Source organism: Dromiciops gliroides, chromosome 1 (assembly GCF_019393635.1).
Source record: "Dromiciops gliroides isolate mDroGli1 chromosome 1, mDroGli1.pri, whole genome shotgun sequence".
Lineage (NCBI taxonomy): Eukaryota > Metazoa > Chordata > Mammalia > Microbiotheria > Microbiotheriidae > Dromiciops > Dromiciops gliroides.
In genome coordinates this window covers 1,206,380-1,234,295 of record NC_057861.1, presented here as the reverse complement: position 1 = coordinate 1,234,295, position 27,916 = coordinate 1,206,380, and the positions used below count along the sequence as shown (strand labels likewise).

The following is a 27,916-nucleotide window of genomic DNA, read 5'->3' as shown; positions in this document are numbered from 1 at the left end:
CTAAGGCTACTTCCCAAAATGATTAGAGAAAAAGGGAAAGGGCCCATATATTCTTTAAAAAAAAACCTATGAATTTCTCTCTTTATTAAGCATCTGTCCTGGTTCAAAGAAGTACATGGTATGGATATGTTGGATATTATTGATATTTCAGAAGCTCTCCCAAATTGGCTCACTCATAACATCAGCCTGAGCTAAGAACATCTGTGCTCTCTTTTGGGTGAGCTTTTCCTTCTCAGTCCTAAACCACATACTTACAGAATAGAACACAAATCATAGGAAATAGCTCTACATACATACAGATAGATAGATAGATAGATAGATAGATAGATAGATAGATAGATAGACAGCCAGAGAGAGAGAGAGAGAAAGACAGACAGACAGACAGACAGACAGACAGACAGATAGATAGATAGATAGATAGATAGATAGATAGATAGATAGACAGATAGACAGATAGACAGATAGTTAGATAGATACTTGTGTGTAATAGTAGCCCCATCTCTAGGGTGTGGACAAGAGTTAAAGAAAAAATAAATTTATATGAAAATATTGTATATTTAAATGAATAGCAAATTGCCCCTAGTAGATTTGCAATTTCATATGAAATATTTTTTACTATATTATATTATGGAAATACTTGTTTTATTTCATAAATTACAAAAAAAAACACATGTTTAAAAGGAATACATGCAAATGTTGGGTTGAGTGGCTTTAGTTGTCACTAACAAACACTGCAAAGCATTAGTCTCAGATTAAATATGAAAAATCAATCCTACTTATTTCCAAGAGAAGAAAGGCTGAGATAAAAACAACTCAATTTAAAATATTTAATAAAATGTATGATCCTATTCTTAAAGAGCCAATAGAGAGGGCATAATATAGAGGAATAGGAGCAGATATGCAGAATTGACAACAATAATGGTTGGTTGGTGTAGAGTTTTTAACAGTTCAGAGTTAATGTCATAGTAAGTAGTGGAGCATCTTGAGGAGCTTCTTAGCTCCCTGCTGTCCAACAATATGATTCATGCTTCTGATAAAGGTATTGTGTTTTAAAAATTAATTTCTATTGGGGCAGATATGGTTGCGCAGTGGGTAGAGCACTGACCCTAGATTCAGGAGGACCTGAGTTCAAATCTGGACTTAAACACTGGACACTAGCTGTGTGACCCTGGGCAAGTCACTTAACCCCAATTACCTCACAAAAAAATAAAATTAATTGCTGTTGCACCAGTTTGGGCAATTATCATATTCTTCTCATGGTCTTAGGCTTCATGGTAGAGAAACTAGGGGAGAGAGTTTCAGCATCGCAGGGGCTGTTGTCCCCTGAAGACCCATGCTGTCTCCATGTAGTCTCAAGGAGAGTTCAGAAGACCTTCAAAACCTATGCTGTCCTAGGAGGGAGAGTCAAGCCAAGAGACTGTCAAGAGAGAGAGAGAGAGAGAGAGAGAGACAGAGACAGAGACAGAGACAGAGAGACAGAGACAGAGACAGAGAGACAGAGAGAGACGGAGAGAGACAGAGAGAGAGATCACTGACTTTCTAAGAGTTTTATCCTCTTTTGATAGAGACAGTTCATTATACATTGATCAAAGCTAATTGGTAGGAGCAGTTAGGTGGCACAGTGGATAAAGCACCAGCCTTGGATTCAGGAAGACTTGAGTTCAAATCTGGCCTCACACACTTGACACTTGCTAGCTGTGTGACCCTGGACAAGTCACTTAACCCCATTGCCCCACCAAAAAAAAAATTTAAAAAACCTAATTGGTTAGGATCTTCCAATTCCATTGGCTGAAATGCCTTGAGGGTGGTCTACATTCAAATGAACTCTGCAGATGACATCCAGGAGAAGAATGTAAAAGACCCTCACTGAAAGGCAAAGGCAAAATCTAGTATCTAGTAGCCTAGTAAAATCTAGGCTTGGTTTGATCCCATCACTGAGCTAGACAAAAGAATCAATCTCCATTTCTTTTGTTCCCTTGGGTTTGTCCCAGACAAGATCAGAACTTTCTGGAATGGGGGAGGGGAGGAGAAAGGACTGAGGAGCTGTTCTCTGGGTCTGCCCAAGAAATTCATTATACATAATTATTTTCTCATAGCATAGACAGTATTCTCATCAAATATAGAAGTAAAAGAAAGTTTGAGGTTACAACTTACAGGATGGATGACTGAGACAGGATCTAAATGGACCTGACAGTTTATGATGTTGTTCTAAAACAAAAAGAAAAAAAAATCAATAGGTATAAACCTAAAACCTCTCATTGGTTTGTTAGTTAGTTAGTTAGTTTTTGTTTTTTGTTTTGAAGGCCAACCTTTCCAGTACTGAATAAGGTAGGCAGCATTCAGTAGCAGTTTTTCTCAAGAAATCAGATTTTAGTGGATTACAAACTCAAAATCTTAGTAATCCCAAACAATTACACCATCCTCAAGTTACATGTATCCCATGGCTCTTTGCTATAGCTTGTTGAAAATTAAATATAGTTTTCATACCCAGCCTCCTACAAGATAAACAGAACCCGAATTCACATGGACAGCTCAGAGAAGGCTATTTGTGCCTAGCCTAACAGAAGTAGGAACCTCACAGAAAATCAGATCAGAGAATGGGTAGGAAAACTAAGCACAGACTTATTTTGCCCCCAATAACAAGCAAGCATGACATGCAGAGAACTTTACAAAAGGAAAGTTCCCAAAGATCTTCATTTTTCTGAGGGTATATAAGGTTTGTCTTGTCTATTGGTTACAGAGTGTTGTCAGTTTCAATAATATGGTATAGGAACAAAGGCACTTTAACAATTTCAGTTATAAAAAGTACGGAGGAAATACCCAAGCATCATGATAAGATTATAGGATTCCAAAAACATGTTTGGCAAGGATGAGGATTCCCAGATGTTACCATAAGATAGGGACTTTCTATCCTGAGGGAAAAGAAGTCACTACATAGGGACTAATCTGCCATCCATCTGAGTTCAGTTTGGAGTTCAATTGAAGGGCATTTTGTTCCTACTAATCCTATTAATCTAGGGTTTCACAAAACTCCTTTGGAAAATAAAGCAGTTCCATCAAATCCAGGTGATTCAAATATTCATTAACCATCTCACTTGAATCTAGATGATTAAATTTGGCATAACCAGCTTCTGCCTCCAACCAGAAATTTCAAAACAGAGACCTCTCATAGGTGATATTTCTTCATATCTAGTCCAGTCCAGATCCTAAATTTCCCTACTCTATTCAATTCCTTCCTAATAGTCATTGTTTTCTACCTCCACATCAGGACACAGGAATCAAATCAACACTATCATTCATGGGAAGGACATGAGAATAGCTTGCTCCATGTCTCCACTCAGCAACCCAATGACTTTTCAGAACAGTCCTTCCTTGGTGTAAAGAATTAATTGTTATTTGAGGTTTTTATGACCCCATCGTTGGGCTAGAATTAAAAAAAAAAAACCCTGGTACATGCACTGGCCTGGGGTTCAGGCACCTTGCCTCCACAATGGCAAAGTCCTCCACCCACTGGGTGTAGCTGTTGCCATGGCACTGGCACCTCACATCATGTCATCACCACTTGCTGACATCTATATGAGCCTGGTAAAATTATAATGACTGGAAGGCCAGTGAGAGCAGTCATGTGACTGTCAGTCAGGGCTGCCAGTCAACTGGCTTGGGACTGTGTGTGGTCAGCCTGGGGTCTGCTGGGAAGGAGAAGGGAAGAGTTTTGCCATTCTAGCTTGAAGCTAGAAAACAACAGGATGCAGCCATGTGTTATCAACTGATCCCTGGGTGGTGGTGTTATTTAGGTTGTATCATTTCCCTTCCCCCATTTTTTTTTCTTTCCCTTAATTCTACTGATCTTGCTTGTGTTTTTAAGTTCATTCTTGTTAATAAACCCTGTTCTGTTTTTGAGGAAGGCTGTTGGTCTCCTTGCTTGCCTCAATATTGTGGCAAACTGGCTAGCTAACACTCCTGAATTAAAATTTGCCCCCTACACCAGATAGTACCCTACTATATATCTTGTCTTCTCCAATATAAATATAATCTATTGGAAGAAAGACTAAACTGATTCATGTATTAATATCTTCCAGCTTAGGACAATATTTGGACCATGATGTGCACTCAGTATTTTCTTTTGTTCATACATATATTAGATAAAAGGAGATTTAGAGGAGATGAAAGGAAGACTTGTTTCCTACAAATTATCATGATATCAATTCTGCATGAAGAAGAATGAGATATTTTTACAGGAAGGCTATTTTAATTCAAGGTTTGGAATCATAGTTTGGATGCCTATTACTCAGATACATTATAGTGGGAATCCCTTTTTATATAGTTTTAGATTTTTCTAGCTCCTTTTTCACTATTGGATTCCTGGTTTTATACAACCAAAACTCCATACTCCAAAAACAAAACAAAACAAAACAAAAGAACACACCACCATTTAAAACTAGTAAACACATGCATAGGTAAATTATAGTTTTCCAAAATCAAGACACAAGGGGCAGCTAGGTGGTGCAGTGGATAAAGTGCTTGCTCTGGATTCAGAAGGACCTGAGTTCAAATCCAGCCTAAGACACTTGACACTTACTAGCTGTGTGACCCTGGGCAAGTCACTTAACCCTCATTGCCTCACCACCACCACCAACAACAACAACAACAATAACAACAAAACAAATACCCAAAATCAAGACACAAGATGCTATTTATATGGCTTATTTTTTAACTATAAAAAGAAAACTAATGCACCCTGAAATCAATAATGTATAAAAGGTTTAATCTGGAAATCTACTGTGGGTCACAAATCATTCATAGGAATCAGAATATATGCTTCTTTATTTGGAAAGCATAGAGAAGACACAATCACTGGAGTACAGGTAACATTAGAATCTCAGAACTCTCTTCACTAAATCATTGTCTTTTTGAGGATTCATTGAGAGAGATAAATATAGAGACTTTCAAGGACTAAAATACCACATACGAACTATGCACTGACTTACACATATTTTTTTCTACCAACAAAAGGTTCATTTCTGAATTTGCATTTTGCTTCAATTCTCTCAGAGTTGCCATGATAAAACTGATGCATGTTTCTTTCCCATCCAGGTCAGCTATGGTCCATTTGATTCTGTTCTTAGTGACAAGGTCCAGTTTCCTTCACTCTATCAGATGGCCCCCAAAGACTCTTCTCTTCACCAAGGTGTTGTCCGGTTACTGGTATATTTTAAATGGAACTGGATAGGTCTGATTGCCTCTGATGATATAAGAGGGGAAGAATTCCTCTGGGAAATAAGGGGGGAAATGGTAAAGAATGGTGTTTGTGTGTCCTTCACAGAGAAGATCCCTGTCAGTGAGAGAAGACATATGGAATCTCATGAGATGTTTATGCCCAGGATCTTAATATCATCAGCCAAGGTGATTGTCATCCATGGTGACACGGATTCATTAATGATTCTGAGATACTCACAAGTCCCTGTTTTACCAACAGGAAAGGTGTGGATTGGCACATCTCACTGGGACATTACCATGAGACCCTATCAGTATCAAGGTGATCAATTCCATGGTGCCCTCACATTTTCATACTTGACAAATGAAATTCCTGGGTTCAAGAGTTTTCTGAAAACAGTTACACCTTCTAAATACCCAGATGACATTTTACTTAGGGGATTCTGGCTCTCAGCTTTTCTGTGCCCAGATCAACCAGAAAACCCAGAGCAAGAGATATGTTTGCCAAATGCTTCCTTAGAGACGTTGCCTCTGTGCTCTTTTGATATGACTATGTCTGGCTTCAGTTATGTGATCTACAATAGTATCTATGCTGTGGCTTGGGCTCTCCATGAAATGTTTTTGAGACAAAGATCAATGGGAGATGAAGAACATGCAGTGCCTCATTCATGGCAGGTAATATTGAATTAGTGGCCACTTTTTGGCTATGGTGGGTAAGGATGTGCTTTGGGCATAAGTAGGACAAGATGGATAATGAAGTCTTTTCCAGCTCTCATGTTTTCTGATCATATGATCCTTAAGAACATTTTGTTGAGGGGCAGCTAGATGGCACAGTGGATAGAGCACTGGCCTTGGAGTCAGGAGTACTTGAGTTCAAATCCAGCCTCAGACACTTAACACATACTAGCTGTGTGACCCTGGGCAACTCACTTAACCCCAATTGCCTCACTAAAAAAAAAAAAAAAGAATATATTGTTGATTTCTAATACTTGTCAGTTTGCATGTAAAGTTAATAATTACTGTGGTTTTTTTAGAGTCTTGGAGTTGGAAAGGATGTCAGGTACCATCTAGTCATTATGGATGTATCTGGACTGGCTCCCTTTTGGCAAGAATTTTGCGAGTTTACTTCCATTCATGGAATTTTATTCTGTGTTGTGCCAATAGTAAATGTTGAAAAGCTATTCATCATTATCCTAAGTGGGGATAGTAAGGCTATAAAATGTCCTACACTGGTTGATAAATAAGACATTGAGCAGTCTTCATAGTCCCTCTTCCAGCTTATGAGTTATTTTCTCATTAATTGTAATTCTGGGTTCTTAAGCAATGAAGTTTATGTTATGATATTCTTCACAAATTATTAGTGATGCAGTTTCTCATTATTCATTTAATTGAATCTGACCCCTTATCCCACATGACAAATATACTAGAAACATGTATTTCCCCACAGAACTTTATTGATCTGCCCAACTCCTGGCCTTCTCGTGGCGGAACTGGTTCTACTAACAGGAGAAGGGGCAAAGGCAAGTCACTGGCACCTTAAAACCAGTCTCTTTGGGCAGGTGGGGCTCATCAGCCTTGGCAGGCAACTCGCCTAGGGGAAGGAACCCTGATTTTAAACCTCTGCTGCCTTGTGGCTATAGCCACATATGAGAAAGGCTTCAGAAGTTAACCCTGAGGAAAAATCAGGAGTCGAAGTCCCTTAGGCAGTTGGATGTTGGACATCACATCCCTCTGGAAACTTCTGTGGTGGCACTGGTGCCAAACTGTACTGGCTCTGCCTCTCCTTTGGATCCACTAATGTCATGGAGAGGGAAAACCTGCTGCATGGGCAACAGCTTGTGTTCCATATAGATCCACCCAGGCCAGCACCCTGGAGAAGACACTCCAGCACAGCCACACTGTGGCCCGTGGCTCTTCAAGGCACTGATCCATGGTCATCGGAGACTGACGGAGGCCTACTACTACTACTGATCACAGCCTTGGCCAAACAGAAATTCTATTGATGTTACATTTTGAGTTAAACAAATTAGACAAAAATATTTCAAAAGTTATCTACATTAGGGGGCAGCTAGGTGGCACAGTGGATAAAATACTGGCCTTGGATTCAGGAAGACCTGAGTTCAAATCCAGCCTCAGACACTTGACACATACTAGCTGTATGACCCAGGGCAAGTCACTAAAATCCTCATTGCCTACCCATAAAATAAATTTACCTATATTGGTAAAGATTAAGGATAGAATCATCTTTAGCCACTAATGGAAGTTGTTGAATTTTTTTTGACATTTATGTAAACAAGCATTCATACCAGGCAACTCTTTCCAGATATCAAAGTCTCTGAAAAATTCTCCTCGGGATAACTTCACAGGCTGATGTAAACTCAGCTCTCTCAAAATATTCTTCAGATTTTCTTGTATTAGTTAAATTACTCTGTTTTTCAGAAAAATGCTCTTTGTCCTTTCTGTTCCTCACACCATTGCTCTTTCCTTGACTGTTTCTATATGGCTGTGGACTCTCTCTATGTTCTTATTTCCCTTTTTTTTTTTTTACATATAAGGTATTTTATTTTTTCCGTTACATGTAAAGATAGTTCTCAACTTTTGTTTATACAGGCTTTACAATTTAAGATTTTTCTCCCTCCCTCCCCTCCCTCCCCCCTCCCCTAGACAGCAGGTAATCTGATATAGGTTATATCTATATATCATATCCATATCCATATAGATATATATATACACACACACATATATATACACATAATAACATTAATCCTATGTCTGCATTAATCCTGTTACAAGAGAAAAAATCAGAGCAGTGATGCAAAACCTCAAAAAAAAAAACAAAAAACAACAGCACCCAAAACAAAAGAAACAGTATGGTTCAATCAGCATCTATACTCCACAGTTTTTTTTTTCCTGGATTTGGAGATCCTCTTCTATCATGAGTTCCCTGGAACGCTTCTGTACCATTGCATTGGTGAGAAGAATATAGTCCATGACAGTAGGTCAACACTCAATGTTGATGATACTGTGTACAATGTTCTTCTGGTTCTGCTCATCTCACTCATCATCAGCTCCTGTAAGGTTTCTCTGAACTCCTCCTGCTCATCATTTCTTACAGCACAATAGTATTCCACTGTATTCATATACCACAACTTGTCCAGCCATTCCCCAATTGATGGGCACCCCCTCAACTTCCAATTCCTTGCTACCACGTAAAGAGCAGCTATAAATATTTTTGTACATGTGGGTCCCTTTCCCCCTTCCATGATTTCTTTGGGAAAAAGACCTAAAAGTGGAATTGCTGGGTCAAAGGGTATGCACAGCTTTATCGCCCTTTGGGCATAATTCCAAATTGCTCTCCAGAATGGTTGGATCAGTTCACAGCTCCACCAACAATGCATTAGTGTTCCAATTTTCCCACAGCTTCTCCAACATTTATTATCTTCCTTTTTTGTCATTTTAGCCAATCTGATAGGTGTCAGGTGGCACCTCAGAGTTGTTTTAATTTGCATCTCTCTAATCATTAGAGATTTAGAGCATTTTTTCATATGGGAATATGAAAAAATTAGGGTTAGGGTTAGCTATCTAGCTTTGGTTTCTTCATCAGAAAACTGCCTGTTCATATCCTTTGACCATTTCTCAATTGGGGAGTGACTTGGATTCTTATAAATTTGATTTAATTCCCTTTATATTTTAGAGATGAGGTCTTTATCAGAAGCACTGGACTCAAAAATTGTTTCCCAGCTTTCTGCCTCCCTTCTAATTTTGGATGCATTGCTTCTGTTTGTACAAAATTTTTTTAATTTAATATAATCAAAATCATCCATTTTGCATTTTCTAATATACTCTATCTCTTGTTTGGTCAAAAACTGTTTTCCTTTCCAAAGATCTGATAGGTACACTATTCCTTTCTCTCCTAATTTACCTATGGTATCACCTCTTATGTCTAAATCATGTATCCATTTTGACCTTATTTTAGTATAAGGTGTAAGATGTTGGTCTATGCCTAATTTCTGCCATTCTGTCTTCCAGTTTTCCCAGCAGTTTTTGTTAAATACTGAGTTCCTATCCCAGAAGCTGGAGTCTTTGGATTTATCAAACACCACATTACTAGTGTCATTTACTACTGCATTTCCTGAGCCTAGCCTATTCCATTGATCTACCACTCTATTTTTTAGCCAGTACCAGATAGTTTTGATGATTGCCGCTTTATAGTAAAGCTCTAGGTTTGGTACCGCTAACCCACCTTCCTGTGAGTTTTTTTTTTTCATTATTTCCCTGGATATTCTTGATTTTTTGTTTTTCCAGATTAATTTTGTTATTATTTTTTCTAGCTGTATAAAATAATTTTTAGGTAGCCTGATTGGTATGGCACTGAATAAGTAAATTAATTTAGGCAGTATTGTCCTTTTTACTATATTAGCTCTGCCTATCCATGAGCAATTGATATCTTTCCAATTATTTAGATCTGATTTGATTTGTGTGAAGAGTATTTGGTAGTTGTGTTCATAGAGTTCCTGGGTTTGTCTTGGCAAGTAGACTCCTAAGTATTTTATATTATCTACCATTACTTTAAATGGAATTTCTCTTTCTATTTCTTGCTGCTGGACTTTGTTGGTCATGTATAGAAATGCTGATGATTTATGTGGATTTATTTTATATCCTGCTACTTTGCTAAAGTTGTTAATTGTTTCAAGTAATTTTTGAGTTGATTCTCTAGGATTCTTTAAGTATACCATCATATCATCTGCGAAGAGTGATAGTTTTGTTTCCTCCTTGCCTATTCTAATTCCTTTAATTCCTTTCTCTTCTCTGATTGCTAAAGCTAATATTTCTAGTACAATATTAAATAATAGGGGTGATAATGGACATCCCTGTTTCACCCCCGATCTTATTGGGAAGGCCTCTAATTTATCTCCATTGCATATAATACTTGCTGATGGCTTTAGGTAGATACTGTTTATTATTCTAAGGAAAGCTCCACCTATTCCTAAACTCTCTAGTGTTTTTATTAGGAATGGGGGTTGTACTTTGTCAAAAGCCTTCTCTGCATCTATTGAGATAATCATATGATTTTGGTTGGTTTTCTTATTGATGTGGTTGATTATGTTAATAGTTTTTCTAATGTTGAACCAGCCCTGCATTCCTGGTATAAATCCCACCTGGTCATAGTGTATTATCCTGGTGATCACTTGCTGTAATCTCCTTGCTAATATCTTATTTAAGATTTTAGCATCAATATTCATTAGGGAAATTGGTCTATAATTTTCTTTCTCTGTTCTTGCTTTGCCTGGTTTTGGTATCACCACCATATTTGTGTCATAAAACAAATTTGGTAGAACTCCTTCTTCACCTATTTTTCCAAATAATTTGTATAATATTGGAATTAATTGTTCTTTAAATGTTTGGTAAAATTCACCTGTAAACCCACCTGGCCCTGGGGATTTTTTCTTAGGGAGTTCATTAATGGCTTGTTCAATTTCTTTTTCTAATATGGGTTTATTTAAGGATTTTATTTCCTCTTCCGTTAACCTGGGTAGTTTGTATTTTTGTAAATATTCATCCATTTCATTTAGATTGTCAAATTTATTGGCATACAGTTGGGCAAAATAATTCCTAATTATTGACTTAATTTCCACTTCATTGGTGGTAACATCCCCTTTTTCATTTTTGATACTGGTAATTTGGTTTTCTTCTTTCTTTTTTTAAATCAAATTAACCAATATTTTATCTATTTTATTGGTTTTTTCATAAAACCAGCTCTTAGTTTTATTGATTAATTCTATAGTTTTTTTTCTCTCAATCTTATTAATTTCTCCTTTAATTTTCAGGATCTCTAATTTAGTGTCTAATTGGGGATTTCTAATTTGTTCTTTTTCTAGCTTTTTAAGTTGCATGCCCAATTCATTAATCTCCTCTTTCTCTTTTTTATTCATGTAAGCATTTAGAGCTATAAATTTTCCCCTAAGCACTGCTTTGGCTGCATCCCATAGATTTTGGTATGTTGTCTCATTATTGTCATTCTCTTGGATAAAGTTATTGATTGTTTCTATGATTTCTTGTTTGGCCCATTCATTCTTTAGAATGAAATTATTTAGTTTCCAATTTATTTTCATTCTACTTTTCCCTGGCTCTTTCTTACATATAATTTTTATCACATCATGATCTGAGAAGGATGCATTTACTATTTATGCCTTTCTACATTTGACTATGATGTTTTTGTGCCCTAATACATGGTCAATTTTTGAAAATGTGCCATGTACTGCTGAGAAAAAGGTATATTCCTTTCTATCCCCATTCAATTTTCTCCAGACATCTATCATGTCTAACTTTTCTAGTAATCTATTCACCTCTTTCACTTCTTTCTTATTTATTTTTTGGCTAGATTTATCTAATTCTGAGAGGGGGAGATTCAGATCCCCCACTAGTATAGTATTACTGTCTAATTCCTCTTGTAACTCATTTAACTTCTCCTCTAAGAACTTGGATGCTATACCACTTGGCGCATACATATTTAATATTGATATTACTTCATTATCTATAGTACCTTTAAGTAAGATGTCATTTCCTTCCTTATCTCTTTTAATGAGATCTATTTTTGCCTGCACTTTGTCTGAGATAAGGATTGCTACCCTTGCTTTTTTTACTTTAGCTGAAGCATAATATATTCTGCTCGAGCCTTTTACCTTTACTCTGTGTGTATCTCTCTGCTTCAAATGTGTTTCTTGTAAACAGCATATTGTAGGATTCTAGTTTTTAATCCACTCTGCAATTCACTTCCGTTTTATAGCAGAGTTCATCCTATTCACATTCATAGTTATTATTACTGACTGTCTATTCCCCTCCATTCTATTTACCCCCTTTGTACTTTTCCCCCCTTCTTTCACCCTATTCCTCCTCACTGACGTTTTACTTCTTACCCCTGCCTCCCCCGATCTGCCTTCCCTTTTTATCACCCCCCTCTCTTTTCTTTACCCTTTTCTCCCTTGCTTTTGTCCTCCCTTCTATCAGTCCCCCCTTTCCCTTCGCCTTTTGCTTCCCTAAAGAATTAGTTAAGTTTCTTTATCCCAATGAATGTATATGTTATTCCCTCTTTGAGTCAAATCTAATGAGAATAGGGTTGAAGCAATGTTCCCCCCTCCTTTCTTTCCCTCTAGTGTAATAGGTTTTTTCCCCCCTCTTCATATGATATAATTCATCCCATTCCACCTCCCCTTTCCTCTCCTCCCCATAGACTCCCTTTTTAACCCCTTAATTCTTTTGTATCATCACATCAAAGACAATTTATATCTATACCCTCTATGTAAAGTCCTTCTCTCTGCCCAAATACATTTACAGTTCTTAAGAGTTATGAGTATTGTTTTCCTGTGTAGGGATATAAACAGTTTAACTTAATAGGGTATCCTTTTTTTTCCCCTCTCTGTTTACCTTTTTAAACTTCTCTTGAGTCTTGTATGTTGAGATCAAATTTTCTATTCAGTTCTGGTCTTTTCACCAGGAAAGATTGAAAGTCCCCAATGTCATTAAATGTCCATCTTTTCCCCTGAAAGAAAATGCACATTTTTGCTGGCTAATAGATTCTTGGCTGTAATCCAAGCTCCTTTGCCTTCCGGAATATCATATTCCAAGCCTTGCGGTCCTTTAATGTTGAAGCTGCCAGGTCCTGAGCAATCCTGACTGGCTCCATGATATTTAAATTGCTTCTTTCTGGCTGCTTGGAGTATTTTCTCCTTCACCTGATAATTCTGGAATTTGGCTACAATATTCCTTGGAGTTTTCCTTTTGGGGTCTCTTTCAGGAGGTGATCGGTGGATTCTTTCAATGATGATTTCATTCTCTGATTCTATGATATCAGGGCAGTTCTCCTTAATAATTTCCTGGAATATGGTGTCTAGATTCTTTTTCTGGTCATGGCTTTCAGGCAGTCCAATGATTCTCAAATTGTCTCTCCTTGATCTGTTTTCCAGATCAGTTGCCTTTCCAATGAGGTATTTCACATTTTCTTCTATTTTTTCATTCTTTTGATTCTGCTTGACTGATTCCTGGTGTCTCATGGATTTCTTATCTTCCAACTGTCCAATTTTAATTTTTAAAGCATTGTTTTCTTCAGTAAGATTATGCACCTTTTTTTCCATTTCGCCAAGTGAATTTTTTAAGGCTTTGTTTTCTTCAGTGAAATTATGTGCTTCCTTTTCCAAGCTGTGGATTCCTTTTTCATAGTTTTCTTGTTTTGCTTTCATTTCTCTCCCCATTTTTTCTTCTACCTCTCGCAATTGATTTTTAAAATCCTTTTTGAGCTCTTCCAGGAAGGCTTTTTGTTCTTGAGACCAATTCATCTTCCCTTGTGAGGCTTCAGATGTAGGCAATTTGAGGCTATTGTCCTCATCTGAGTTTGTGTTGGCTTCTTCCCTATTGATACAGAAGCTCTCAATGGAGAGGGCTCTTTTTTGCTTCTTACTCATTATTGCAGCTTACTTATTTATTTTTTAAGTTGAGGTCTGCTCTCGGGGCACCAGAGTCCCTGTTTTGGGCTTCTTGTGCAGGGGTATGGGTGCTGTGTGACCGGGTTTTTACTCTGAGGCCTTTATGGTGTGTGGAGATCCCCCCACCCTGCACTTCCTGTCTGATTGCGCTAGGCCAGCCAGGCACCAGACCCCGGCATCTGATCCCACCGTTCGTGGCCCTCTCAGCCAGTGCAGGTAGGTTTTTCCACTGTCCTTCTTGGCCACCAGATTTTTGAACCAGGTTCCAGGGGCCTCAGTTGTTCAGCTGTGGCCTGCAGCTCCTGCTGACTTGCCCTGACCCCCTCGGCGCTGGGTTGCTGCCCTGCGCTGGGCCTCCCTTTTGCCCGAGTCAGACCGACCTTTTCCTGAAGTCTTCTAAATTATCTCTGGTTGGAGGACTGTGTCTCTCTGTCTCTTTGCAGGTTCTGTAGTTTCAGAATCCGTCCAGAGGCTTGATTTAATGTTTGTTTTGAGGGAACAGAAGGAGAGCTCAGGCAGCTTGCTGCTTCCTCTCCGCCATCTTGGCTCCGCCCCTCCTTATTTCCTTTTAAAATATATTAATAACAACTTTATTGTGGGTTGGAGGGACTCTAAAGCTAGTTGTTTGTATTTACAAAAAACAAAACTAGATTTTCTTTTCATTTACTATTCATATTGTAATGATTAGAGTGAAGCCACCTGCTGGAGAATTAGTGTAGGAAAGTTCTGCCATGAGGAGAAGGTGGCTGAGGTCAAGCCATGTGGTCAGATCCTTGGTGTCAGGAAGTGACATTGCTGGTGGGTACTGTCTATCAAAGCTATCAACCAATTAGCTTGGAGCTGTGGGTGCGAGCGGATGGGATATTTCCAGTTTCACAGGAGACTTGTGGGATGAAGGAGGTGTGGTTTGCTCTTTTTCTGCTGGACTTTTGTGGAGAATGGAGCTAAAATGTGCTCTCCCTTTGATAGATAGATGAATCTAGGCCTCTTTGTCTCTCTCTTCAAATTCTTATTCTCCTTAATAAATGCTTAAAAGTCTAAACTCTTGCTAAAGCTTCTAATTAATTGGCGACCACTCTTTAGATATTTTAGACAATATTGCTAGAATTTTAACCACTTACAATATTATCCTTGAGAATTTTACCTATATACCCAGGGATAGACTTGTAACTGTCCCTCTTAGGCTTGTTCCCAATACTGATCATCAGGGAAGCATTAACCTACTCTGTTCCCCTGACCAGGTATGCTTGGCATTAGGTAGTTTGGTGATCTGCGTTTATAGCCTCACTATATTTTTGACAGAATTTGATCAGGCACCCAATCATCTTTAGTCCTGCTTGCTTCTAAGAAATTCTGAACTTAATGATTCCATGGTCTCAGTATTCTCAAGAATAGGTGCTATAAGCATATGCCATGATGTGTGGCAGTACTTTGTCTTTAACTTTCAGCCTTTGGTACTGGTCACATTTTCTGAGCCAGGTAGAAAGAATATGACCATTCGATAGGATATCCATTCAGACCCTCAAAGACTCTCACTGTGCCTTCCCTGATTCTTTCCTTTTCTGGAATAAATATCACTTGTTCTGTAAAATTATCCTGAATTTCAAGATCTGTCATGTTATCTGTCATGTTAATTATATACAAGCATTTCCCTCCCCTATCCCTTGCATTTCAAAGCCTGCTTTATTAAATATTCAGATGGCAAGACATCTCTCATCTATCACCACTCAAATTTAGGTTCAGTCCATCCCCTTATTCTTATAATAAGTTGTGATCTAGAAAACCACTGCTTTGTAGTAATGTTTGAGTGGATCTCCCAATCTGGAAAGCCTGGATTAAAATCTGCCCTTTGGATACATACTTTGTGATCCTGGGCAACTGACTCATCCTTTCCATGGCCAGTGTTATCCTGAAAGGCTGTAATTTGCCAATGCATATGGCAGCTGCTATTCTGCATTTGTAGGAGTTTCCTCACCAAGGAGCTTCCTAATCAATTACACTTTCAAGAATCCAAGATAATGTCACCCACAAATCCTCATCTCAGATATGGTCTTCTGAAAACATTGGTCACTTTAAACCAGCAATTCACTTCTAATTCTTACCCTTTTCCTTCTCATGTATGTAGAAGGTTTTCCTTCTTTCCATAGAATTGGAATTCTTTATGCAGAAGAATATCTTCAAAATGATACAGAGGAATGATCTAGAAATTCTTTGACAGGTCAGAGCATTGAAATGAATAACTGAAGAAGATGAAGTTCAATAGTAATACATTGAAAGTCTCTCACAGGCCCAGCATCCCTCATATAAGGGAAACCTTCCCTCAGGTAGCACCCAGTGATGATTTCTCTTCTCTTTCAGCTGCACTCCTTCCTGAAAAATACCCAGTTTAACAATAGTGCTGGTGACCAGGTGTTTGTGGACGAAAATAGAAGATCAGAGGCTCAATATGCCATTATGAACTACGTGATCTTTCCTAATTGGTCTGATGTTCTGCTGAAAGTAGGGCAGTTTGTCCCTGAGGCTCCAGTTGGTCAAGATTTCACAGTCTGTGAGGATGCTATAGTGTGGAGTATATCAGAGTCAAAGGTCAGAGATATTTTAAATGGGAACTTCATGCTTCTAATCACAGGAACAATTCTTGATCTATTTTTTTCTTCCTTTACATTGCTTATATGGGCAGCTACTTGATTCATTGGAGAGAATGCCAGGTCTGGAGTCAGGAAGACTTCTCTTCATGACTTGGAATTGAGTCTCAGACTCTTAGTAGCTATGTGACCCTAAGCAAGTCACTTAGCCCTGTTTCCCTTAGTTCCTCCTCCATTAAATGAGCTAGAAGGAAATGAAAAATCGTTCCATTATCTTTCCCAAGAAAACTCTAAATAATGTCATGAAGTGTTGGATATGACCTAAAAATGATAGAACAACAGCCACATTGCATATATTTATCATTTGAAGACATCTCATGACTAATTTAAAAAAACATTTTTATTTAAAGTTTTGACTTCCAAAATCTATCCCTCCTTCCCTCCATTCCCTCCCCTTCTGTGAGGCATTAAGCAATCAGCTATAGGTTATAGAAGTGCAATTATGTAAAGCATTTCCATAATAGTCATTTTGTATAAGAAGACTCAAATAAAAGAAAAAAGTCAGAAAGTGAAAAATAGCATGCTTTAGTCTGTATTCAATCAATATCAGTTCTTTCTCTGGAGGTGTATAGTGTAGATTATCATTAGTCCTTTGACAATATCTTGGATCATTGTATTACTAAGAGTAGCTAAGTTGTTCAGAGTTCTTCATCAAACAATATTATTGTGACTGTGTACAACTAAAAACTAATTGTAAAAAATGAAATTATATATCTTAATTATGAAGAGACTCCCACAAGCTATCTAGTTTAACACTCTCCATTTTACACATGTGGAAACTGATGCTCATGGAGAGTAAGTGATTTGTGGAAAGTCACATAGACAATGGGCATCCTAGGTAGCATTTAGAGATTATACACAACTGAATATATATATATATACACACATATATACATAGACACACACACATATACATATATGTATGTATATATCTAGTTGTTTTAATCAGAACATTTAAATTTCTTTCCATCCTATTTCAACTTTTACTTTTTCTCAACTAAGAATGAAAGAAAAAAAACTCCATGTTTAATCAATTGAAACAAATTTCCACATTTACCATGTCCAAAAATAATATGTTATTTTGCATTCTGGGTCCTTAACATCTGTATCAGGAAGTGGATAATACATTTAATTATTAATCTCTAGATTTGTGGTTGATTATTACATTAATCAGTTTCTAATCCTTTCAAAGTTATTTGGTTTTTTTCCATATCATGATTTTTGGAGAATTAGTTCCCCTGGTTCTGCTCAGTGTAAGTAACATCTGTTCATACAATTCTCTCCTGTTTTCCCTAAAACAAGCCCCTTCATAACTTCTTACACACAATAGTACTTCATAATATATAAGCACACTTACCTACATAGACACACACATGTAAACTTATTCAATGATTTTTCAATTAATGGGACAGACCTCAGATGCCCATTCTTTGCCACTTAAAAAAGAGATTTTTGAATACATGCTTTGTGATGGTTTATTTTGTTTTGGCCTTATCCCTCCTTCAATCTGCCTCCTCTTTAATTCCTTATTCTCCCCCTTGCTTTAATCTTCCCTTTTCTGAACAGTTCATGTAATAGTGAAGTTCGAGTGTTAGTTTCCCTCCATCCCATTCTTTGTTTGTACAGATATCTTCAATTGAACCCTGATTATGACATAACATCCACTAACCTTTCATACTTTCCCCACTCAATGTATTCCTCTTCCCATCTTTCAATTCTTCTTTTAAGACCATCAAGATATAAAAGATTCACTCCTAGGGGCAACTGGGTCATGAAGTAGATAAAGCACTGTCCTTGGATTCAGGAGAACCTGAGTTCAAATCCAGCCTCAGACACTTGACATTTACTAGCTGTGTGACCCAGGGCAAATCACTTAAACCTCATTGCCCACAAAACAAAACAAAACAAAAACAAAAACAAAAGACTCACTCCCAAGTTTTGTCTGATTAGTTTGCCTCTTTGACATTCAGAGTGACACATGTTTCTGCCCACCTTAGAATGTAAGATGCTTGTGCTCCATTATTCTTTTCTTTTTTAATTCTCCTGTTAAGGTTTATTTTCCCAAATTACATTTAAATATAAATTTTGACATCAAATGTTTTAAAAACTTTGTGTTCCAAGTTTTCTTCCTCCCTCCCCCCCCCCCAGCAAGAACTAAAACAATTTTATATAAGCTATACATGAGCAGTCATGCAAAACATTTCAACATTAGCCAGGTTGTGAAAGAAAACATCCAAGCAAAACTTCAGATAAAGGAACTAACAAACAATCAAAAACATTATGCTTCAATCTATATTCAGACACCATCAGTTCTCTCTCTGTAGATGGACTCCATTTTTCATAGGACCTTCAGAATTGTCTTGGATCATTGCATTGCTGAAAATAAGCAATTCATTCATAGCAGATCATCTTACAGTATTGCTTTTATTTTGTATACAGAACATTTCACATTGTAATGCCTCATATAGGTCTTTCTGGGTTTTTCTGATAGTATCCTGTTCATATTTTTTTTTGTAGTAAACTACATTTATATATAGACAATCTGTGGCTTGAGAGTTCAGTAAGTGGCTGGCACAGTTGCAAATGCCACCAAGGACTCACTATTTGGTTATTATATATGTGTGGGGGGGTAGTAGAGTTTGGGAGGGTGGGTCGGCTCTGGGCCTCAATGTGTGCTTTTGACTCAGATTGGATCCTAACTGCAGGCATGCCCAGCAAACATGCTCTGGACTATAATCCCTTCCTTCATGATTTAGAGAGACTTTTTCTGCCAACAGTCTGAGTTGCCTTGGGCTTGAATATTGTTTTATCCATCCTTTTCTTGGGGTTGCCCCCTGAAAATTCATTTTGAAGTGTTATTTTAAAATTGTTTGGAGGGAGATTTTGTAGAGTTCATGCAAGTCCCTGGCTTCATTCCACTGCCCTGCAGGTAAGGAATTAAACTACCATCTAGTCTATTCTCTTGATTTGATTTACCAGGAAATTGAAAGGTAGCTGCTTTCCCAAGATGCTTTAATTCAGTATTCTTTTCACTGTCTTACAACTATATGAATGAGAATAAAATATCCTTTGAGATTTATTCAGGGAAAGACATGGTATTGAGCCCTTCAGAATGTGTTCCTATGGAGAGGACAAATGGTTTGAATTTTATATTTCTTCAAATTGCCTGAATTTCTGATTGTTACAGAATGGGCTGTTTTTTCAAAGATGTTTATATTTATTAACTTATATTCATTGTGGAGCTATCCCTTCACTCTTCTGGTCCTTCAACTCTAAGGGCCTTCCAGACTGGATGGAAATAGCTTAGGTGTATCTTTTAATCTTTCCATAGCTTTTCGTCTAACACTGTGGAGGTTAAAATTATATGTGCTTGCCCCATAATTGTCCCATGTTTAGGGAACATAGTTGGGGTTTATCATATATTTGTTACTTAGGAATTAGAGGCCACCAATTTGGGGGCATTCAGCATTTATTAAAGTATATTAAATATTGGTAAAGAGAGCACATGGCTCAGAGGAAAGCCTTGCTAGGAAAGAGAAGAGAAATGGGCTATGCGGCTCTCCATCCTTGTCACAGCACCCAGCCGGCAAGTCCCTCTGTAAGCTTCCTGCAGGCTGAAGGAGAGACCACCCTTACATATTGCTCAAAGCTAATTTGCTAGCATCATTCGAATCTATTGCTTTACTGGATTTGAGGGTAGTTCAGGTCAGCATGTGCTTATGTCAGAGTATGGAACCCTTTGAAGGGAAAAAGCCTTCAGGTAGGTGTGAGTTTGAATGACATCATTTCTATTGTCTGTATTCACAGTCCAAAGTCCAACTTGACTGACTCTGGTGGGCCAGTCTTAAAAGTTCAGGGAAGGGGTAGCTAGGTGGCGCAGTGGATAGAGTACCAGCCCTGGATTCAGGAGGACCTGAGTTCAAATCCGGCCTCAGACACTTAACACTTACTAGCTGTGTGACTCTGGGCAAGTCACTTAACCCCAATTGCCCTGCAAAAAAAAAAAAAAAAGTTCAGGGAAGGCTCTCTGGGTTAGGTCCTCAAGCAGGGGCCTCTGGGAGTCCCCAAACCCCATTATTTTCTCACAATACCTTGTGTGATTAAAATCAATAGTATATTCATAATCATAGCATTTCTAAGGTGAGAGCTAAAACAGTTAGCTTACCATTTTAAAAACGGAAATCCCCAGAATTCAAAAGTTGGTAAAAAATAGCACATCTGGTGGTGTGGTTACGGCCTAGAGTTTTCAAACAGTAAATATTTGAATCCCTTTACACTGGAATCAGGTATAAATCTCATAACCCTTGCTGTTATCCAGGTTTCAGGGATTATGACTCTTAATATGTATTAGTCTACAATTCTGCAAACTTCTACTTGTCAGCCTGATAGATTATGCATTACCCTATTCATTCTCATCCCAGATTTAAGGCAATCCAGTTGATGTGGGGTGGAATTAGGGTCAAAATGATCATGAGCTGTCCCAAAAGAATTATAAGACTCAGTGACTCAGTTTCCCAAGTTTTATTGAAAGACTGTTAAACACAGGGACTGAACCAAAATAAATATAGTAAGGTATCTCTTGAATAAGGAAAGTAAGATTTATATTTATAGTATGGACAAATTGATAATCTCTACCTTAGGGAGATACATGGGAGGACCTATCCTAATTTGGAGTTCCTGGGGACTTAAGCCAACTCCCGAGGCAGGTAGCTTTTTCTGTGGAGGTGTGTTTTTGTGTTTTTCATATCATAAGGTGAATCTGGGGAAAAACTTTGCCTTTTCTGCACATGTCTCTTTCTGATTCCCATGGCTAGTTTCAAAATACCTTCATTTATCTTTTATTTCTAGTTTGAGTTTCTATACCCTGTCAGTTTATCATTGTTAGAGTTAGAGTCTTTTTGACCTGCCTCTGTGTGTTCCTGTTATGGGTGCTGATTTGTATGGGACTTATACTAATGAAGCCTCAAGTCTTAAGTTATCCATTAACTGGGTTCTGAATCCCTTTTACAGCTCACAATGGAAGTAGAGCTTGGGCCTTAGGTTTTTCTGTTCACCCCTTTCTGCCTCCTACATCACAGTGGTATGTTGTCATATTTTCTAAGTGAATATAAATAAATGATTGATTTCATTAAAGATTTACTCTGATATTCCATTGAGGAGAAGACTATTCTTCCAAATGTTCTCTCTCTCACACACACACATTACACCACCACAAAGTTAATTGTACATCAATGTCACTGGTTGTCTTGTTAATTACCAGGGAAACTGACATTAATACAGATTTAAATGTTTTAACTATGGTGAACACTCTTAGCCAGTCACCAATAAATGTAAACTACAAAGGTGGCCTATAAGCTCTGAAATACCTTTTCCAACATGCACCTCTCTTACAATCTTAAATTCTCTTTTCAAGAGGTTTCTTTACCAAAAAAAATAACTTCTGTAATGTCTTTCCAAAAAAAAGTTATTTCAGTGTTTTATCTATATGCTTAGTGTCGCCCCCAGGAATGGCAATTGAGAGCTTCTACAAAATAATGGTAAGACTTCCACTTTTGTGAGGATTCTATTCTCTCTTGAGGATTTATAAAAGGAAGGATGAAGGGCAGAAGCATCTATTGAGGACCTAATGTGTGCCAGGTGGTTTATAACTGTCTCCTTTTCTCCTCCCCAAAACCCTCTCAGATAAGTACTACTACTATTCTTATTTTAGTGTTTATTAAACTGAGACAGACAGAGATTAAGTGATTTGTCCAGGTCCAAATAAAAATTATGTTACTCTGGGTTTGAATTGAGGTCTTCCAGACACCAACTTTATAATTCTATCTACACTATCACTTTCAGTGGGAGTGGCTGTAAAAGCATGGGTTACAAAGAAAATAATCTTCCTTTTTCTGCACAAAACCTCAGTAGTTCTATGTTAAAGATGTTTATTTGACTCTCCTCTTACTGTCTTAGGTTCCCTCTGGGGTCTGCAGTGACAGTTGTACTCCTGGATTCAGGAAGACCCCTTTGGAGGGGAAGGCTGCCTGCTGCTTTGACTGCTCCCCATGCCCAGAAGGGGAGATTTCTAGTCAGATGAGTGCGTTTCTGTAGGCAATGCTCTTATCATAGTCACTGATGTAAAAAGTAACAAACAGTTACTTCTTATACAGTTGCCTACAACTCCCAGGAATATTATTGTCTGAGTAAAAAATTATATGAGACCAAGGAAAACCAGCTGAATATCCTGAAATAGCTACGTGTGGCCTGGTGACCCTGATCCTACTACACAAGAAGAAGTTTAGTCAATAGGAAGAAAACAACTTGCTGTGTCACTTCTTGGAAGAACCAAAGTCATTTAGTCTTGCCCCAGATACAAGGGTTGGTGTCTAGAGAGTATATAGGGATAGAGATAGAGATACTTATAGATACAGTAGATATAGATATGCTTATAGATAAAGTCAAAGTTAAAGATCCAGATCTAGATAGTGTACAAGGGCAGAATGAAAGTTGTCCAGGTGTAAGGTTGGTGGATGCTAGATTCCATGGGGGATTGAGTCTAAAATATGGCCGTGGAGGTAATACCAGGAAAAAACCTTTCAGTCAGGTAGTAAATCAAAGGGGGAGATTGAAAAGAGGAAGTCTGGGGGTCTGAGGGTGTAGAGTGATGTTTAGACTGTGTGATTTAAGGTAAGATCTTTGTTCTAGGATGAATCAGCAAAAGCCATTCGAACAAATTGGTTTCCTGCTCAAATACCAGGGAGGGGTCCATGGTATTGCCACTTGACTCCAATTAATCTGGAAGAGAGGGTTACCACTAGATTGGTTCTTGAAAACATTCCTCTTTCAAAGAATTACTCACCCAGACAATCCAATAAAAATTTAAGTAAATTTTTTTCTTCTTTGGCCCCCAGAGGCATGACTGGAAGAAGAAGCCTAGGCTTCCACTCCCGGGGAGGTACAGGTTTATGACATGTTCCCTAGACAGCCATGGAGGTATGGCTGGGGGGAGAAGAGTTACTTCAACTCCCCAAACAAAAGAGAAAATGACACTTTTATAGAGATGAGAAGGGGGTGGGGGATTGAAAATTACGATGTTAGTTATTTGGATATAAGAATAAGAAAAATTTCACATTTCTAAATTGAGATTATTGTCACTTCTTGGTCCTATATAAACATGACTGGATCCCAGCTAAGCTCATGTTGTAAATTCAAGGAGCCCAGCTTTCTGGGTGGCTGTTTTATTATCTGTTTGCCCAACAACTATCTGGTTAATTAACGACATTGCTTCTCCAAAGAAAGAGTAATTTCTAACTGACCCCAGCAAGCTGATCAACTGTGTTTCTCCATGGTCATAGTGCCCCCTTCAGGGCCAGAGCATCCCTAACTGAACCCAGGCCCACCAGGCTGCTATGACAAGAGGGTGAGGCTGATGACTTTGTTCAGATATACCTCACTCAGATCCAATTCATGTGCAAATCAAGAAATCAGGATAATGATGTTGTTGGGGGTGGGGGGGTGGGGGGGCTCATCATGAATCTTGTTGTTTGGGACAAACTGCCTCAGTTTACACAAATAACTCAAGGATACCACCAAGTCAAGCCGAGACAGATTTATTATATTCTCGCAAGAATGGGCAAACTCAATGACAAATTGAGTTGCAATGCTAGGCCCAAACTTTGGGGTTTTTATAGTAATTTTGAAGGAGGGGGGAAACCTTCACATGCACAGAGTGAGCTCACAATCTAATATCCAATCCTGTCTCACCCAGGGTGCGTGCTTAGCTCGTGATCAGTGTATGGAGACATGTGCAGGAATGTAAAAGAAAAAGGGGAGGAAGGAATCGCTCCCTTATCTGACCACAATTGATTCAGGACAGGGACTGAGTACCAAGCCAACTAGCTGAAGACACTATTTACATTACAGGCCATAAACTAAGGTGTAGCTGGCATGTGGAAACTAAGCAGAAGTAAAGTAAATAATGCTAATTGGTAGAACTGACAAGCCATAAAACTTACTGGGTGGGGGGTGGGCGGGGCTGGATATCTTCCAAACCTCATCCTCAGAGTTTACAGAACTGACCCAAGTCCTTTATCTCATACACTGATGTTTGGGAAGACTAAACAAAAGAAAATATGGTTGATTGGCAATAAAACTTAAAGGAGACAGTGGGAATTTAACAAGCAATTAACTTTTAGGCAAAGTGAGAGACTAACTATACTGGGGGATGGGGCTGGGTATCTTTCAGACTCCAGCCTCAGAGTTTAATCTGACTCAAATCCATAATCATCTCATACATTGTAAAATAAAAAGGCATTTATTAGGAGAGAGGAATATGGCCAGGGTGCAGATCACCATGATGACTGTCCCACTGGAGTAAGAGAAGACCTGATCTTTTGTATCTTTACAGAACAAAATAAGAGAAGGGAATTATAAGGTAAGGGGAAATGCACAGACTAGGGCCAGATAACTAAGAGAGGATCTTTGATAATGGGATATCAGTAGGATATGTATTGGCTGGGATGCTGCATAGCAGCATCCATCTACATCCTGCATATTCTCTTGCAGACCTTAGCATTGGTTATCAGCATATTGGACTCATGTGCTACCACACCTCATACCTGAGGTGGGAGAGAGAGCATTTTTACTCTTGGCCTTGGTGTTTGGGATCTTTAGGTTTCATAGGGTCCCACTGTATTCTCATATCAATGTAATTAATTGATCCTGTTTTTGAATGAAGGATGAACAATGACAACAATTCCAACAAGAGAGATAATTAGCTTTCACAATTTCTGAACTTTTGCCCAAAGAAAAATCAGTCTGAACACCCAGTTATATGAGGGAACAAGGAGACTTTGGTAAGGGGTATTTAACAATGGAACACATTGATCCTGCTTTGCAATTGTTTGAAAAATAAAGTATGCATTTGAATCCCAAGTTGCTGATTATTTCTTAACTGACTCCCTTATGTGTAAGCTCTTCCTATTCAATTTGCCTTTTGCTTACTCATTACTTTCTAGTAAAATTAAAGAAGTTCTATAGGGATTTGTGACATGACATTTGTCTACAGACAAATCCATTTGAATTTTCACCACTGATGTCACAGAAGCAATTCAAGTGTTTGTTTGGTACCTGAAAGAAAGAGAAAAAAAGGAGTAATAGGAATGTCTGGAGAAGAGACAGATTGATGACAGAAAGGGTGAGTCTAAGATGCCAGTTGGGGTCTTTGGAATGCAATTTACAAGGTAAATTTCAAGTGAATATGAAGGAGAGGATTAAAATATGGTCCAAGTAGTATTCAAAGAATAAGTGAAAAAAACAAGTCATTCTTTGATCCAAGGAGAAATTCACTTTAAGTTATTTGATTAGACTAAGGCATTAAAGGTTATGGAATATGCTATTGAATAAATCATGCAGTACAATCAGTTTCATGAGGATTAACAGGAAGTCCACTTAGAAAATAAAATAAGATTTCTCTATCATTAATCTCCAGGTATTCAATAAATCATTAATCAATCAACTATTGTATGTGGCAGTCTTGTTGATAAATAGTAGGAATACAAAGTTAAAAGGAAATTATTCCTTCCTTCTGGAAGCTTCCAGTAGAATGAAGGATACAATATGAACATATTCAGATGACTCACCTACAAAATTGGTTGTGGGAAGGGGTTACCTGGGATCTGGTAAGAAAAAGGGGAGATTAGTGTAGACAATGTACAACTAGAGTTGTTGTTGAACAACATGATATACAAACAGAAGCCATCTTTACATATGATAGAAAAAGGTTTACTTTTCTAAATTTATTGTTCTCAGTGAATAGATTAGGAGGGACATGTAACATTAGTTCAATAAAAGGAATACAGAGAATCAATGTGATCCAAGCCCAATCAGTGATAAAGCACATGGACAGAGTTGACCTGGTATAACATACCACTAACACTGTATCTCAGCACAGAGAAAAGAGGATTTTGTGTCCTGTGGAGGCAGAAGCAGTTGTTGCAGCTCTCATGATTATTTGCTATATCTGCTCATGGGCATAATTCTTTGAGCCTAAACTCTGAGCCCTTGTTTGTCTCCTACAGATGCAGAGCAGTGTATGAAGTGCCCAGAAGATGAATATCCAAATAAGTGGAGAGATGGCTGCATCCCCAAGGTTGTGAGCTTCCTAACCATGAAAGAACCTCTGGGGATGACTTTGGTCTCTGTGGCTGTTTCCTTTGCCTCACTGACAGCTCTAGTCCTGTGGGTCTTTGTGAAGTTCCAAGACACTCCCATTGTCAAAGCCAATAACCGGCCCCTTAGCTATTCCCTCCTCATCTCCCTTACCTGCTGTTTCCTCTGCTCCTTGCTCTTCATGGGCCATCCTACCACTGTCACCTGTCTCCTCCAACAAACAGTATTTGCAGTTGTGTTCACAGTGGCAGTTTCCTCCATTTTGGCCAAAACCATCATTGTGGTTCTGGCTTTCAGGGTCACAAGACCAGGGGATAGGATCTGGAAGCTGATATATCCTCGAGTGTCCAACTATGTTGTTCTCATCTGCTCAGGGATCCAAGTGATGTTCTGTGCCATCTGGCTGGGAACCTATCCTCCCTTTCCAGAGGCAGACACACACTCAGAATTTGGCCACATCGTCCTGAGGTGTAACGAGGGCTCTGTCTTTGCCTTTTACTGTGTCCTGGGCTACATGGGCTTTCTGGCCCTGGCAAGCTTTACTGTAGCTTTCCTGGCCAGGAACCTGCCTGACTCCTTCAATGAAGCCAAGTTCATCACTTTCAGCATGCTGGTGTTTTGCAGTGTCTGGGCCTCTTTTCTGCCCACATACCAGAGCACCAAAGGGAAGGCCATGGTGGTGGTGGAGGTCTTCTCCATCTTGGCCTCCAGTGCTGGCCTGCTGGGCTGCATTTTTGTTCCCAAATGTTATGTGATCCTCCTGAAGCCAGATAGAAACACCCAGGAAGAGATCAAGAATAAATGGGATTCTAGAGGCAAGATGTCTTCTAAAGCACAGCCTTACACTTCCCGCTCTGGGAACAGCAGGTCTGAAGAATAGCCCACATTGACTTGGCCTAGCCGTATTTATTGGGTTTGTTGATGTTTGAACTCAAATGAGTGGCATCCTTCTGGCTGTGTTGTCAAATGCCACTCACATTCACAGGCTGGATCCCCTCAGGACACCGACTATTGCTGTTTGTAGATGTCACTACTTACTTTACTGGATGCTGCTATAAATGTACAGAGTAATATCTGGCAATTCCAGATTCTTAGAATGTTTGAAGTTCTCAGAGTCATCCCTTAAAGCATGGAGAAGTGGGAGACTCTCCATTCCAGTCTCCCTCACTCCTCAGAAAGATAATCCTATTAGGAGTGTCTGTAGCCTGAGTGGTGCCAAGGGACAAAGATAGTTCCAGAAATCAGAACAACTGCCCCTAACATGACTTCTCCCAACCCATCCCCAACAGGGGACATTCCACCCTTGGGTGATCACTCCATCTATCCCCGTAAAATAGTTTCTCAGTATGGTTAGGGGAGGAAACGTTCTACACTTTCCTCCTAGCAGGTTCCTTTGTACTGAATAAAATGGTTCTTTTATCTTTA

At 38.6% G+C, this 27,916-nt stretch overlaps 2 protein-coding genes across 3 annotated transcripts in view; one reads left to right on the top strand and one right to left on the bottom strand.

The window, feature by feature from the left end:
- LOC122736526 (vomeronasal type-2 receptor 26-like) overlaps positions 1-27,371 on the top strand; it is a 62,792-nt gene extending 35,421 nt beyond the window's left edge. Inside the window, exons 5-8 of the mRNA XM_043978811.1 lie at positions 5,095-5,889; positions 16,053-16,280; positions 22,295-22,418; positions 26,401-27,371. Coding sequence (XP_043834746.1) covers positions 5,095-5,889; positions 16,053-16,280; positions 22,295-22,418; positions 26,401-27,371 — 2,118 coding nt within the window. The remainder of the gene's footprint in view (positions 1-5,094; positions 5,890-16,052; positions 16,281-22,294; positions 22,419-26,400) is intronic.
- The window catches only part of LOC122733853 (immunoglobulin lambda-1 light chain-like), a 773,472-nt gene that overhangs the window by 544,954 nt on the left and 200,602 nt on the right, over positions 1-27,916 (bottom strand). The window lies entirely within an intron of this gene.